Below are 16,734 nucleotides of genomic sequence, written 5' to 3'. Positions count from 1 at the left end.
TCTCACTGCAACTTGCTCGCTTCATTTCAAGGAATTCATATATAAAGGTATGCTTTGGTAAGTGTCCAGATTCCTTATTGACAGTCTTTTCTCTCATTACATTTGCCTTTTGGTTTAGTGTTGAGCCCTGCAGCACCCAGCTCTCTTCCATTCACCAGACTTCTTTCCTGTAGTTGACCTTGACCTGGGAAGTGAGTTCAGCCACAATCAAGTTCACAAATGCTTGGAAATAATACTGCTCCCGTCTTTGCACTAAATCCCAGATCTGCCCATTGTGCTGCCCAGTTTGCAGTCCCAGCTATCTTAGGTAACAGGTGTGCATTCTCAGCTGCCAAAGATTGGTGCCAACAGGCACCTCATTGGTGCCAACATGGTGTCCATAGTAGATTGCACAAACTGTGCTGTAGTAATTTGTGCAAATGTCTTCTCTGTCCCCTCCCTCATCAAATCCCATTCTTAGACATTACGTTGTCATGGGTCATACTGCACACAGACACATTTTCATCTTAATAGTATCTCACAAACACAATGAAAACATGCCAAGAAGCAGATAAAATTGTATGTATCCAGTGAACCCCTTTAGTGCAGTCATGTGACATTTTAGCAAATTCAACAAGCAATATGTGCACAAACAATGGTGCAGCAGCTGCACAATCCTTCTTAAGCAATATATGTGCACCTGTTATACACAATAGTGGCTCACTTCCTTCTGGATGTGTGTGTGAGAGAAAGCGAGATGAAGTCCCAGGAGCAAATTTATACAACAGTTATATTAGCAAAATACTTGCCTTCCTTGGTATGGTATGCACTGCAGTCTTGTGCATGGTTTCAAATTGTGAACACTTAACCTGGGAGAAAGCCACATTGAATGTCTCACATTTTAGCAATCATAGATAGGATTGTGCTGTTGTAGTGTCTATAGAGATGAGTAACCACAGTAACTGTTTCTTATCCTAAATATTTTTCAACCTATTAGGGATCAGGGATGTGCAGTTGGTACATAAAACCTTTGACCCTGACTCCAACTTCAACTGCTTTATGTATATATCAGTATAAGAAATATACAAATTTATTTCCTATATTGATTGAAATCAGCCTACAAGGCATTTCATCACTGCCAAAATGAATCATCAGGCTACTTTTTAGAACCCTAACCTTTTAAAGTTTGGGTCTAAAGGTTATGACTATGCCATTGTGGCTTTTTTATTTTATTTATTAAAGAAATTACAATCATTCAGTAACATTAAATTTTAAACAAAAGACAAAATATGGAAAATGGAAACATGGTCAATTTAGGTTGCATTTTTTCTCAAAAGGCTATAAAGTATAGAGTAATAGGAATATAAAATAAAGAAACAATAAAAATAAGGAACATCTTTCTCTACCAGTTCCCTTAATTTTTTGAGATTAAAATATTATTTAAATATAAAATTTAAGTAAATTACATTAATGAAATCAAAATTATATTGTAGAAAATTGAAAAATTGATCCCTACAAAATTTTTAAAGAAACTTAGCATCTAGCTGTAGAATTTGTTGTTAGTCGCGAAGTCGTGTCCAGCCCATCGCGACCTCATGGACCACATTCCTCCAGGCCTTCCTGTCCTCCGCCATCCCCCAGAGTCCACTTGAGCTAATACCAACTGCTTCAGTGACTCCATCTAGCCACCTCATCCTCTGCCGTCCCCTTCTTCTTTTGCCATCTATTGTTCCCAGTATTAGGCTCTTCTCCAGGGAGTCCTTCCTTCTCATTAGGTGACCATAGTATTTGAGTTTCATCTTCAGTATCTGGCCTTCTAAAGAGCAGTCAGGGTTGATCTCCTCTAGGACTGACCAGTTTGATCGCCTTGCGGTCCAAGGGACTCGCAGGAGTCTCCTCCAGCACCACAATTCAAAGGCCTCAATCCTTTGGCGCTCAGCCTTCCTTATGATCAAGCTTTCACAGCCATGCATTGCATCTGGGAAAACCATAGCCTTGACTATACGCACTTTTGTTGGCAGGGTGATGTCTCTGCTTATTAGTATGCTGTCTAGATTTGCCATAGCTTTCCTCCCCAGGAGCAAGCGTCTCTTAATTTCTTGCCTGCATTCCCCATCTGTGGTGATCTTGGAGCCCAGGAAAATAAAATCTGTCACTATCTCCATTTCTTCCCCGTCTATTTGCCAGGAAGTGAGAGGACTGGATGCCATGATCTTAGTTTTCTTAATGTTGAGTTTCAAACCAACTTTTGCACTCTCCTCCTTCACCCACATCAAGAGGCTCTTTAGTTCCTCTCCACTTTCTGCCATGAGAGTGGTATCATCTGCATATCTGAGGTTGTTGATATTTCTCCCGGCAATCTTAATTCCAACTGGAGATTCATCTAGCCCCACCTTTTTCATGATGTGCTCTGCATATAAGTTATAGGCAGGGTGACAATATACAGCCTTGCCGAACTCCTTTCTCAATTTTGAACCAATCTGTGGTTCCGTGTCCAGTTCTCACTGTTGGTTCTTGACCCACATGCCGGTTTCTCAAGAGACAATTAAGATAGTCTTGTACTCCCATCTCTTTAAGAACTTGCCACAATTTGTTATGATCCACACAATCAAAGGCTTTAGCATAGTCAATGAAGCAGAAGTAGATGTTTTTCTGGAACTTCCTAGCTTTCTCCATGATCCAACGTATGTTGGCAATAGGGGTTAAATAAATAATATCCAAAATGTGCTAACATACTGTTCTTAGGAACAGAATTGCTTCTCCAGATCCTACCCAACCGAAGCCCTTAGATCTGGTTTGACCATTTTCAGTGCTGAAAACAGTCTTTCAACACTGACTTGAGTGGGTGGCATTGCTGTTACAGTTCTAGCTACATCACTAATAGTCTCTGGAAAAACAAGGATGACTTCTTGTATAGTCAGTTTTGATGAGCAGTCATACTTTTTCCACTATTCTTCATTGCCATTCAGTGACGTGGTTTTTAAGCTCTTCTTGTGTCATTGTTATGGTAACTTTGTCAAATGTAAAGAATCTTGGAGTCATCTTTGATTTTTTGATTTTTCTTTCACCCTGAATGTCTTTATTGCAGTGTTCATTCACAGCTTCTAACACTTTAGGATGAAGTGCCTTTTAAAATTTGATGCTCTTGTGGGTACATTTTTATCTGAATCACAGAACTACTGATTTTTGCAACACATTTTTTTCACAATCATCCTTTTCTATAATACATTGAAACACATAATATTTCCCATCTAAAGTGGTCAAAACACCCAACTTTGTTGACACATTTTTGCCATTGTGAGGTTTTTTATGGGGCTCCTCTTTCACTAATATATCCTGAAAATATAACCTGAAAAAATAGGTTACTCAAATTATTATCTTTGCGATTCTAACATATTAGTTATATTACAGTTTAAATTTATTAGGAGTCAGAGTTAGTACATTTTTACCAACTCTGACTCTGATTCCAGTACCCCAAGAATTGTTTCTGACTCTGACTCTACAGCCCTAGTTTTGGTCAGGCAGTTGAATCCTAAATATTGTGCTCAAATAGACTTTGTCCACTGCTCATTTCAGTAAACATCTGATGCTGCAGCTAGATGAAACATTGCAGTTTAACCATATGTGTGTGCCTTTGAACTTCCCTGGAGCTTTTCAAATTCTTGCCTTGCTCTTGATAATTGCTGTGATATTGCAGAGATCAGTCAGACTGGGGCATCCATGGACTTACTTGCTCTGATGGTCAGGGGCTGGCTTTCATTTGAAACAGTCTGGTAAGCCTTTTGTGAGATATTAAAATCTGAGTTCATTGAGTAACCTGCACACAACTAAGCCCCTCACTAAAGTTAGTTCTTTATGGATTTTCATATCACACCCTGCTGGTTAAATTTACTTGGAGTCTTTTAAACTTCAACCAGATACTGCATCATGCTTACCCACTTTTAGAGCAATGGAGTGGCATATTTAAAGTAATAAACCACTTCCTAATATGGCCTTGAAATGAGGATTTTAGAAAGTAACTATTGCATTTGATCAGAAGGGGGGGAAAACCCCTTATCAAGCAGTGTTGATCTTTTGGCAAAAATCAAAAACCAAAACTCAAATCAATCAGTGCAGTGTTCTACTTGCTCACATCAGGTATGTTATATAAAGAGTCTTTTTATCTGTGTACTATTGGGTAAAATGAAGTTGGAAATGCACAAGATGTGCCTCGGATAAATAAAGCAGTTTTAGTGGCCACAAAAATCGTATTCTCAGCTATTTCTGCTTTTTATATTACTTAATAAATACTACCACAGTATTTATTTATTTTATTTATTTAAAACATTTTTATGCCGCCCCCATCGCAACAAAGCCTCGGGGCGGCTCACAACAAGAAAAAAATATGCAAATATAACAAATTATACAGTAAAAATATTAAAACCCAGTGCATCTCGGCTTAAAAGATTTAAAATCCTATAAATACCAATAAATTAACAATTAAAATAAGTTTTAAATAAAAAGGTCTTAGCCTGGCGCCGAAAAACAAATAACGACGGCGCCAGGCGAACCTCTCTGAGGAGCGCATTCCATAGATGGGGCGCCACTGCAGAGAAAGTCCTCCTCCGGGTACTCACCCTCCTAATATCATTCACAGAGGGTTCCCGGAGAAGGGCATCTGTTGCCGATCTCAAGGGGCGGGAGGGCATATATGGACGCAAGCATTCCTTTAGATACCCAGGACCCAAGCCGTTGTGGGCTTTATAGGTTATAACCAACACCTTGAATTGGGCCTGGACTTCAATCGGGAGCCAGTAGAGCTGACGGAGAATTGGGGTTATATGAGAACAACGCCCAGTCCCCATCAGCAGCCTGGCAGCTCTATTTTGAACCAATTGAAGTATCCGGACCGTCTTCAAGGGTAGCCCCATGTCGAGTGCGTTACAGAAATCTAATCAGGAAGTTACCAGCGTGTGTGTCACTGTCGCCAGGCAGTCGTTCTCCAGGAAGGGATGCAGCTGATGGATCAGCCGAAGCTGAAGGAAAGTGCTCCTCGCCACCGCTGTCACCTGAGCTTCTAAAGACAGCTCAGGGTCAAGGAGCACTCCTAAGCTGCAAACCCTGTCCCTCAGAGGGAGTGCAACCCCATTTAGGACAAGGCCCAAGGCCCCCATCCCGAGGCCCGAGCACTGCAACAGGACCTCCGTCTTGTCTGGATTGACCTTCAGTTTATTGGCCCTCATCCAGCCCATTACCTCGGCCAGTCACCGGTTCAGCACAGCCATTGCCTCACCTGGATTGGTGGAAAATGAGAGGTAGAGCTGGGTATCATTAGCGTACTGATGATGCCGCAGCCCACACCTCCTGATGACCTCTCCCAGCGGTTTCATGTAGATGTTGAATAGCAAGGGGGACAAAATGGACCCCTGAGGAACTCCATGACATAACTGCCATGGTGCAGAGCCATAGTCCCCCAGCACCACCTTCTGAAATCGGCCGTTGAGATAGGAGTGGAACCACCACCACGCGGTGCCTCCAACTCCCAATCCCGCTAGCCTATTCAGAAGGATACCATGGTCGATGGTATCAAAAGCCACTGAGAGGTCCAGGAGAACTAACAGGGACACACTCCCCCTGTCTCTCTCCCTGCACAGGTCATTGCACAGGGCAACCAAGGCAGATTCAGTGCTGTACCCGGGTCTGAAGCCGGACTGAAATGGGTCCAGATAATCAGTTTCATCCAAGAGTGCTTGGAGTTGTCCCGCCACCACCCGCTCTAGCACCTTGCCCAGGAACGGGATGTTGGCCACCGGTCTATAATTGGCGGCCACCTCTGGATCCAGGGATGCCTTCTTTAGGACTGGCCGGACTACCGCCTCTTTTAAAGGGGCAGGTACCCGACCGTCTCTTAACGAGGCAATGACCACCTCCAGGATCCAGGTCCCAATCCCGTCCTTGGCTTTCTTAAGTAGGCAAGATGGGCATGAGTCTAGTAAGCAGGTGATAGGTGTACTTGTCCAAGCACCTTGTCCACATCATCAGGCTGCAACAACTGAAATTCATCCATTAATTGTGGACTCGACGGTGTCGTTGGCATCTCCTCAGTAGAATCTGGTTCAATAGTAGAGTCAAGCTCGTGACGAATCTGAGCGATTTTCTCCCTGAAATGCCTCGCAAAGTCGCCACAGCAGGCCTTCGAGGGTGGTACGAGATCTTTCTTTGGGCCCAGATGTATCAGCCGTTGCACCACCCGAAAGAGCTCCGCCGGACGGCATTGTGAGGAGGCAATGGAAGCGGAGAAGAACTTCTTTGCCGCCCTCACTGCCACAGCATAGGCCTGATAATGAGCTCTTAAGTGTGTTCGGTCAGATTCATCCCGTGATCTCCTCCACCTACACTCTAGACGTCTCCCAAACTTCTTATGCTTTTTATATTGAAGCAGTTTTGTAACCAGCTGGGTTGTCAACCGAGCTATAATAGAAGCTGTGTCTCCTGGGTGGATTGTTCTTTCACTGATATGATCAATTGTCTTTGTGAAATCTGCTCCGAACTTGTCACTTTTTAATGTTACTTTTTTCTAGGAACCTGTGTGAAGTGCAGTAAAGGTGTATATGGTGCAAACCAGGCTTGCCAAGCAATGGGGAATCTCTACCACGATGGATGCTTTACCTGTGGAGCATGTAGTAAGTATCACTCAAGATACTTTTCTTTTATATATTACATCTAAGTGAACATATGCAGAAAATAGGTGGTGATCTTAAACTCTTGCTGAAAGAAGAAATGGCAGACCTGTTGTCAACAAAGTTAAAGCATTTTTCAGTCCTATTAATCAACAAGGCTCCTCCTAAATGTAAACCTAAATAACTATCATAGTTCTTCGTAGACTTCCTGGCTCTTGCATGCTCATTGCTCCAGTAATGTGAGGATAGGATGGCAGGACGATGGGGAACTTGGGCTGTGTATTACACGGGTTGTGATATTCATGGTTAAATAGCTGGAATATTTCTTTTCTGATTGGCAGGCAGAACACTTAGACTTACTATAGCACCCTCTAGGCTGGTTTTTAAAGAAAGGTAGGTATAAAAAGCATGAAGGTGGGGCAATCTGGAGCCAGCCCAGGAAATTGTGTGTAATTTTCCAGAGCAGCAGTTGGAATTGGGCGCTGCTGGCACAATGTCCATACCATGTTAACAGGAAGAGATTTGGAATCACATGATGGACTCTTGGAATATTTATAAATGCCTACTTTCTCTGTTCTTCTTGATTATGTTTCTAAAGTGACATAGTTAGGCTTGGAGTTTGATAGCATAGGACCAGCATCTTCAACCACAGCTGCTAGATTATTACCATGCAAACAGTTTTGGAACCAGGGGCTCTTGGGAATGCATCATTATGCAGTTGGGCTGGGAAAAGTATTTGTGGAACTACTATTTGGGGAATCAGACTGATGAAGCAGTCCCCTTCTTCCAGGGCTCGTAGGTGCCGCTCCTGTAAGAAAAGGGAAAGGAACATAGAAGATTCTGCTTTCTTAGATGTGAACTGCCTGTATTTCCTGTTTTACCTCCTCACCCCCATTCTGTTGCACAAATGGAACGGTAAAGGACCAATGCAGAGTGAAAAGCAACTTTCGCAAAGTTCTATAATAAGAGGTTTATGACAGAACTGAAAATAAAACCCAACTGTCCCACCCACATGTTCCCTGTCTCCTTCTATGAGTTATTTTGCTCATACTAGAATAACACATCTGTAAGTGACAGCAAGGTCAGTAAGTGACAGAGTGATAGTAAGGAGTACCTATTAAAAACATTTATCTATTTCTATATCAAGATTGTTCTACATCCCTCGCTGCAAATAGGAATGCCATTCTTTCTTGTATTTAGAGTTCTTACACATGCTTTGATGTTGCAATTTATACAAGTATCTAAATTTACTCATATTTTGCAGATGTACATAAGCATCTGTGCAATAATAGTTGAAACAAATCTGGCACTGGTTTGAAAGTCTCAATATACTATTTTTGTTTATTTTATTCTAATTTATTTTTAAATTTCAGTGATTCGGAGATTTTAATTCATAATCAAGAATCCAGTTCTGCTGGTTCTCCAGGTTCTTATTTATACCAGTTCTGAACAAATGGTGTTGCATCTTTTGAGAGGTCTATATCATTGGCTCCTTCCTTCCCATAAACCACTATAACTAGCAATTTTGTTCATAAGTATTTTCCAGATATTCCATAAGCATATTCCAAATGTTCCTTCTTCACAATCCTAATGGCTGTTCTCCATGCTCTTGCTAACATTGATTGTGCCATCATTAATACACTGGGCTTTAGACTGGGAGGCTTTTCATAGCAGCATGTCTGGTAAAGAACCTCTGGAAATTGCAAAGGAACCTGGTGTGTAATGCCAGGTTCTGACTAGGCCTGTTGGGGTGAGTCCAGCTTCTCTAGCAAATTGAGTATGTGCCAAAGAAACCTGATACCCCGCTGCTGGCATTTGGAGGGTAACATACTTTGTTTGTTTTTATCTTAGAATTATATTGTAAGTTGTTTTTCCAGTTAATTTAGTATACTGCTCTGTCATTTGATAATGAATGATATATGAATGTACTGAATAAAATAAACAATATGCATTACTACTGCTGGGCAAGCTGCTTTTCTGGGGACCTAGCCAGTCATTAAATGATCATCTAATTAACAAGTTGCCTTATGTTGAGTGCGTGTCCATCTAGCCAAGAACTGGCATAGTCTCCAGGATTCAGGAAGAAAACAGCCTTTTCTAGCATGGCCACTTGAAATCTTTCAAATGGAGATAGTAGGATGGAGTGTGAGACTTCCTCCCTTCAACACTTAAGCACTACCACTGACCTGTTGTCTTCCACTAACTGGAGACTTATACATGATCCTGTGATGACAGTTTGAGAACCACTGGCCTAATGCATCGTGCTTTTGTAAATTCTCACACGTAAAAGCTTAATACGAGTACAGAAACAGTAGGGAAAGGGACTTATAACTTCTTTTATTCTCTACTGCACCATATTTCTGTTAGTTCTTAATGAGCTTTTGTATCAGTTTTGACACTGAGATAAATAATGGCTCCAATATTTCTATCTCAGGCGCCTATTCATAAATATTCAAGTAAGTGGGCTTAGTTGCCCAGAGCTACAAATAAGTTCTAAATTCTGCACTATAAATAGGTTACATACTATTCCCATTTAAATCCTATTTATTTCAGTGATATTTTTTTGCTTCCAAGAAAGTATGCTTAGATGTGGCTTTTATTTGGGGACGTATGTTTTGGCATAATGATGAATAAGGTGGATACATAATCAGTTATTCTGTATCAAATGAAAACTAAAGTTAAGCTTCTGTAAAAGAATGCCTCTGTGCTGTATGTTTTTGCTATTTACTGTTACTACAAAAGTGTAATTACTCAAACTGTAGATTATAGGTGTATAGCTTTAAATTGTAGATTACAGGTGCATGCATTCACAGCCTAATCAGTGCTCCCAGCTATGTGTATGTGGATTTTCACATCTATAATTTGCACTTCATGTGTTTTCTCTGTGGTACTCCTGCAATGGCCACATAAGTTGTGGCATGACTGTATACATGTGAAGTTGACTTGCATTCCCTTTAGACTGATTTGTATAACTTGAGCACTGCTTTGGTATCAAATTTTGTCTGATGTTACTGAAGTCTCCAGTTTATGTGGACTTACCTTTTTAATTATTCCTGGAACTAGTTGTGGTTCATGTCGGCATCCCTGGGATACAAACTTTTTTCGCAAGGGAAATTAAACCACATTATATTTTGCATGCAGCTGTGCACTGTTTTTGCAATTCAGCACATTGAAGGATTTGTGTATCCACATGTATATGCTTCTTTATTCTTCTGCCTGCAGGCTTCTGGATACTGACCTTAATTTATAAGATGCTCAAGTTCTATATATTGTTGTGATATGTGTTCCAAGTACATGTTCTGCATCATAGAAATAAGCTTTTTAATTTAACCAATATACAATTTTACCTATGAGGGACCCTTTGATTTTCTCATACTTCTAGTCTAATTTTACACGTATGTTGGAACACACATGCTCTTCAATGGTGATCCCACTCATAAAGCTGCTTAGGCTTGGCATTTTTGCATCATATGGTTATATTTTGAGCAGTGTAGACCTTGAGGTCATATGAGGAAAGATGATAGCCAAAGAAAAATGTGTAGAGGAAGAACATGAAATGCCTGAAATATATTAGGAGAAGCTGAAGGCTTAAAATTACTTTAAAAGTTTGGGATGCAGTGAGAAAGGATGTTCCAGATGTTAGGTAAGTCATATGATCCAAAATTGGAGCCTGAAATTATTCCATTCTTGGAAAAAGATAATTATGTTGGCAAATTAAAAATACTGGAATTTTGTCCTTTGGACATTCCTTTCTTAACTATGAAGTTAAAAAGGTGCTTAATTATAGCTGTGCTGCTAATTCTTTTGGGTAACTTTTGCATATTACAGTGATAAATAAGGCTGTGGTATGTGCTTTGGTGAGCTGAACTGTAGCAGCAGTGTTCTGAAATAAGGAACTTTTTAGTTCTCAAACCCCTTTCTGGGATAGACACTTGTTTGTATCAGTCACCAGTTATTGCAATTAGTATACAAAATATTAACATGAAATTACCAAATTTAAAAAATGTGGTCCCTATTGGACACACACATTCTCTCACTCACTTCATGAGGGCACACTGCCACTTTTAGTGCAATATAGGTGACTCCTGTTTAATATTAATAAAGAAGTTTAGATGTGGTTCTGAAAAAAATGATATTTATATGTTTCATACACACACACACACACACACACAATCACAGATTTTCAGGTTCACCATGGGTTGTTTCCCACCTCCTTCCTCCTTGGTCCTCCAGCAGGTATCCTAAGGGTTTTGTGGCTGCATCTGCCCCAAGTCTTCTTCCGCTCCACTCCCAACCCTTCTTGGTTGCCACCACAGCCTTTTTGTCCCTTTCCCCCTTTTTGTGATCTTCGGTGCTGACTGCCACTGACAGCCCCTGAAAAGTGTCCAAGTGGCACATTGAGTAGTAGCCATGGCTGATTCTCTGCCTCTCCTTAAATTATCCCTAGGTACCAGAAATGTGCATATATTTTCTTACATGCGTTAAATTACATTTTTCCTCAGTCTTTCTCCAGTGCATCGCTGCACACGTGTGGGTAACCATGATAAAAGTTTTGCCTGCTCAATATCATAGTAAGTACCTACTGTGAAAATGCAGTAGGAATCAGCCGTGGGTGTTAAGTGAAAAAGCAAAGCCATAAAAACAGTTTTCTTTCCAAAAAGGGAATGACAAATATATTATCCCTTCACAGTGATAGCTTGTGGTTTTGAAGCACAGACCTGACAGTTCATAATACCTTCCAGCCTCACTGTTCTTTTCTGAGACTGGGTGCTCAAGGAAGAGGAAAAGTGCTATCCACACCATTTACAAACTGTTTCCACAAACATTTCCACAAACTGTTGAAGGTCTCAGAAGAAAGGGTTTATTTTAACACAGGTCTGAACAGAGATTTCTGACAAGGAAATGTACAGATTTCATGGCTGCAGTTTGATCCTTATTCCCATCTTTGCATTATGGGAAAATCCAGTATTGAAAATACGTAGATGCTTTTTCTGTGGAAGAATTGGGCTGGTCACAGAATTTCTGCTTTAGATTAGGTAATATGATCAGACAATGAGTTTTTATCATTTCCAGCATTGTGAATTAGATATCACTTATCATCTTGTGTAACTTGGCAGTATATTCAGCCCTATCCTTTGTTGAAGCCTATATATGACCCATCAGCAGTGAGTGCTTCAGCACCTCCCACAGAGTTGTAGGAATTAATTGGTTCTTTACAGAAAGGTAAGCCTACAATAGCTGCTTGTAAAAGTCTTTTGAAATTAGTAAATTATCTGTCCAGAAGGCCTGAAAGGAATGAAATAGGAGGGGAATTTGGAGTTGGAATTTTGAGCAATGGGAAGTTTTCTCAGCTTCCATAGGTACTTTTTCTGTAGATTTAAAACTGATGTGGAGCCCCCCCCCCCCCACACACACACACACAAATGCTTTACTTAGGTTGGACTCCACAAAAGACTTGTTAAGAAGGTGGTTGGTTAGCTTTGCCAGATACTGGCATCGTAATGGGAACAGTGTCCCATTGAAGCATATGCTGTGGGCATGTCCTTGAGTGCTCCCTTTTGGTTGGAAGTAATTTCTTGTATAAATTTTGTTCTTGAAAAATCTATGTGATAATAGTGTATATCCATGCATCTTTCGCTTAAATCCCTATGATGCAAGGAGGCATACATGGATAGCAGAAGTGGCTACTGAGAACCTTTGTAGTTGCCAAGAGATTCATTCTTCATTGAGTTGCCAAAAGGTTTATTCTTCATTGGACTAAAGCTATTAATGCTCTTGGCTGTCTCTCCTACGGCTGTCAATTTCATATGAATGCTAATTTAGACATACAGGCTGCATATGCTAATACATATTTGAAAAGGCAGTGTTGAATCCCCTTTCTTTCTTAAATTTATTGAATAAGCATGATACAGATGATGATTATGGTTAAATTTTATATGGACTTCCTTTATTCTTATGGCTTGCCCCTGCTTTTTGTTTTTCTTATTGATGTTGTATTTGCAAATAAAAAGTTAGCCTAATTGGGAAACTTCTGTAAGGAGTCCCTCATCCCTCAATTTATTCAGTGGATCTCAAATGTTGGCAAACAGTTCTTGAACTGAACAATTGTAATGCTATAGCTAGAATGTTGTGTTTGGATCTGTGAAACCCAGGCTCAAATTTAATAAAAAGTTTAAGTAGCCCTTAGGTCTTTCATCCTAACCTGCATTAGAGCTCTAAGCTTTTCAGAGGAAGGCTAGGATACAAATATATATATTAAAACAATTAATTATATAGGTGCATATTATTTCGTCCCAGACCAGTATTTGTTTGCAAGACAATTTAAATGTAATTTTGAAGTCCATTTTGTAAATTGGCTGGCACACTGGCCAGCAGAATTCATTTTTAAGGCTTTACTTCCAGGTTCCAAGGTTTAAGACCCTTTTCTTCCCAAGTAACTCTCATATGGAGTGGGATAGCAACTTACATGTTGGATACCTGGCTGGTTATGCTGAGATCTGTAGACTTATTACCCTGGTTTCTTTTTAAACCAGCATGGTAAACATGGGACATTCAGTTAAAAAGAAAAACAGGAAATACAAGGATTGTGCAGATCACAGGGAAAGCCAACAACCAGTTTAACATTTCACTGATGTGGGCACAAGATCATATTCAGCCCAAATTAAACATAGCCTTCCAAAGTAAATCAAAAGTAGCATGTTGGGTTCAGCAAAGCTTGATTCTTGTTGGTAGACTGTGAGCAGAGTTGCTTATCATTCAGTATTACAGAGGTCAAAAGTCTAAATTCATTTTGATTATATGGGTATGGCTATTTGCTGGACAACATGTGGCTTCTGAGACATAAAAATATGCTATCTGTAAGCCTTAAGTACCAGGGAGTAGAAACAGCAGTTTAGGATGGCTCCTGTCCTTTAAACAAATCAGTCATACACAAAGGACAAGCATCAAAGATTTAATTACAAGCTGGAAAGGAAAACATATCCTGTAATCATGGCTACTAGAAAGGATAGTAGAAATGTCAAAGTGTTTCTATTTGCATGAAAGTTGGCTAGTAATGAAATGGATGAGTGATGTGTTTTGCTGGGAGCCAGGGGTTCACAACCAGCCCCTCTGTAGTTGTAATTAGCTGCCTCTTGGGCAGCCTATGAATTAAGCTGTCTGACAAGTATATTAGAGGACAGCATGGTAAGCTTATTCTAAGCAAGTGTTTTCAAAAGAGTAAACATGGTCTGATGCAATAAGAATAAATATCTGTCCTAGATTTGCTTTATGTCTCTTAAGTTAAGGGTGTGCCTCATATTCCAGAATATTGCAGTCTCATAGCTTCCTGCTATGTGGTATAGTGGTTAGAGTGCTGGATTAAAACTTGGGAGGTCTGGATTGTAGTCCCCACTCAACCATGATGCTTGCTGGATAATTTTGGCTAGGCACTGACTAATTTTGTCTAGGCTCAACTTGCCTTACAGGTTATTGTGAGAACTGTGTAAGCAAGAGGAAAAAAGGCATGATATAAATGTAATGTGATAATAATATGGCCCTTCTTTTAGAATCTTCAGCTTAACAGAGTTACATACAACATATTCCACCAGGATGGTTAAAAATGGGATTTTAGTGATTTAAAGTTTACAATCATTTTTTAAACTGCAAATACTACTAAAAAATGCTGGTTCAAGCTAGTCTTGTGTGGGTGGTGAATGAAATCACTCCTTTCCTTCTTACTGGCATCCCTGCTTGCTTCTAGCAGGAGGGAGAATACCTGACGAGCCTTGGATGCATCTACCCACTCCTCAGATTCCCAGTTTGGAGTCTACCACAAGCAGAGCTGTTCATAGGGGCACCAGCAGCTTTTGACAGTACTTCTGTCCATCCTGACCCCCTCGGATGGCCATCAAAAGGGCTTCAGATTACTCTGTTACTCAGAGTAGACCCAATGAAATAATGCAGTTTACATTGTTGTTGTTAGTTGCGAAGTCGTGTCCAACCCATCGCAACCCCATGGACAACACTCCTCCAGGCCTTTCTGTCTTCCACCATCTCCCGGAGTCCACCTAAGCTTGCACCAACTGCCTCAGTGACTCCATCTAGTTACCTCATCCTCTGCTGTCCCCTTCTTTTGCCATCTATTGTTCCCAGCATTAGACTCTTCTCCAGGGAGTCCTTCCTTCTCATTAGGTGGCCAGAGTATTTGAGTTTCATCTTCAGTATCTGGCCTTCTAAAGAGCAGTCAGTGTTGATCTCCTCTAGGACTGACCGGTTTGATCGCCTTGCGGTCCAAGGGAGGAGTCTCCTCCATAACCACAATTCAAATGCCTCAATTCTTCGGTGCTCAGCCTTCCTTATGGTCCAGCTTTCACAGCCATACATTGCAACTGGGAAAGCCACAGGCTTGACTATACGCACTTTTGTTGGCAGGGTGATGTCTCTGCTTATTAGTATGCTGTCTAGATTTGCCATAGCTTTCCTCCCCAGGAGCAAGCGTCTCTTAATTTCTTGCCTGCATTCCCCATCTGTGGTGATCTTGGAGCCCAGGAAAATAGAATCTGTCACTACCTCCATTTCTTCCCCATCTATTTGCCAGGAAGTGAGAGGACTGGATGCCATGATCTTAGTTTTCTTCATGTTGAGTTTCAAGCCAACTTTTGCACTCTCCTCCTTCACCCGCATCAAGAGGCCCTTTAGTTCCTCTTCACTTTCTGCCTTGAGAGTGGTATCATCTGCATATCTGAGGTTGTTGATATTTCTCCCGGCAATCTTAATTCCAACTGGTGATTCATCTAGCTCCGCCTTTCTCATGATGTGCTCTGCATATAAGTTAAATAGACAGGGCGACAGTATACAGCCTTGCCGAACTCCTTACTCAATTTTGAACCAATCCGTGGTTCTGTGTCCAGTTCTCACTGTTGCTTCTTGACCCACATGCTGGTTTCTCAAGAGACAAATAAGATGGTCTGGTACTCGCATCTCTTTAAGAACTTGCCACAATTTTTTGTGAGCCACACAATCAAAGGCTGTAGCATAGTCAATGAAGCAGAAGTAAATGTTTTTCTGGAACTCCCTAGCTTTCTCCATGGTCCAATGTATGTTGGCAATTTGATCTCTAGTTCCTCTCCCTCTTCAAAATCCTGCCTGTACTTTTGGTAGTTCTCGGTCCACATACTGCTGGAGCCTAGCTTATAGGATTTTGAGCATCACTTTGCTAGCATGTGAAATGAGTGCAATGGTGCGGTAGTTTGAACATTCTTTGGCATTGCCCTTCTTTGGGATTGGAATGTAAACTGATCTTTTCCAATCCTGTGGCCACAGTTGAGTTTTCCAAATTTGCTGGCATATTGAGTGGAGCACTTTTACTGCATCATCTTTTAGGATTTTGAATAGCTCAGCTGGAATACTATCGCCTCACTAGCTTTGTTGTTGCTCAGATTTCCTAAGGCCCGTTTGACTTCACATTCTAGGAAGTCTGGCTTGAGGTCAGTGACCACCCCATCGTGGTTATCAGGGACGTTAAGCTCTTTCTTGTATAGTTCTTCTGTGTAAACTTGCCACCTCTTCTTAATCTCTTCTGCCTCTGTTAGGTCCCTGCCATTTTGGTCCTTTATCATGTCCATCTTTGCATGAAACATTCTCTTCATATCTCCAATTTTCTTCAAGAGATCTCTGGTCCTCCCTATTCTATTGTTTTCTTCTATTTCTTTGCACTGTTCATTGAAGAAGGCATTCTTATCTCTTCTAGCTATTCTCTGGAATTCTGCATTCAGTTGTTTGTATCTTTTTCTTTCTCCCTTGCCTTTCACTTCCCTTCTTTCCTCAGCTATTTGTAAAGCTTCCTCAGACAACCATTTTGCTTTCTTGCATTTCTTTTTGTTTGGAATGGTTTTAGTTGCTGCCTCTTGTACAGTGTTGCGAACCTCCGTCCATTGTTCTTCAGGCACTCTGTCTATCAGATCTAATTCCTTAAATCTATTTGTCACCTCTACTGTATATTCATCAGAGATCTGATTTAGGTCATACCTGAATGGCCTAGTGCTTTTCCCTACTTTCTTCAACTTAAGCCTAAATTTTGCAACCAGAAGCTCATGATCTGAGCCACAGTCAGCTC

The 16,734-nt window shown here is 40.8% G+C and overlaps 1 protein-coding gene across 2 annotated transcripts in view; it reads left to right on the top strand.

The window, feature by feature from the left end:
- Positions 1-16,734, top strand: part of LIMD1 (LIM domain containing 1) — a 46,945-nt gene that overhangs the window by 18,916 nt on the left and 11,295 nt on the right. For both annotated transcript variants that reach the window (XR_006417199.1, XM_044456180.1), the window contains exon 3: positions 6,540-6,641. Coding sequence is in view for 1 of the 2 variants with exons in the window: in XM_044456180.1 (XP_044312115.1) it covers positions 6,540-6,641 (102 nt within the window). In the remaining variant the exon portion in view is untranslated. The remainder of the gene's footprint in view (positions 1-6,539; positions 6,642-16,734) is intronic.

This window comes from Varanus komodoensis, unplaced genomic scaffold (assembly GCF_004798865.1).
Source record: "Varanus komodoensis strain SLA01 unplaced genomic scaffold, ASM479886v1 scaffold10, whole genome shotgun sequence".
In the NCBI taxonomy this organism is placed as follows: domain Eukaryota; kingdom Metazoa; phylum Chordata; class Lepidosauria; order Squamata; family Varanidae; genus Varanus; species Varanus komodoensis.
The sequence above is the reverse complement of the archived record's forward strand: the minus strand, read 5'-3'. Positions and strand labels throughout refer to the sequence as shown.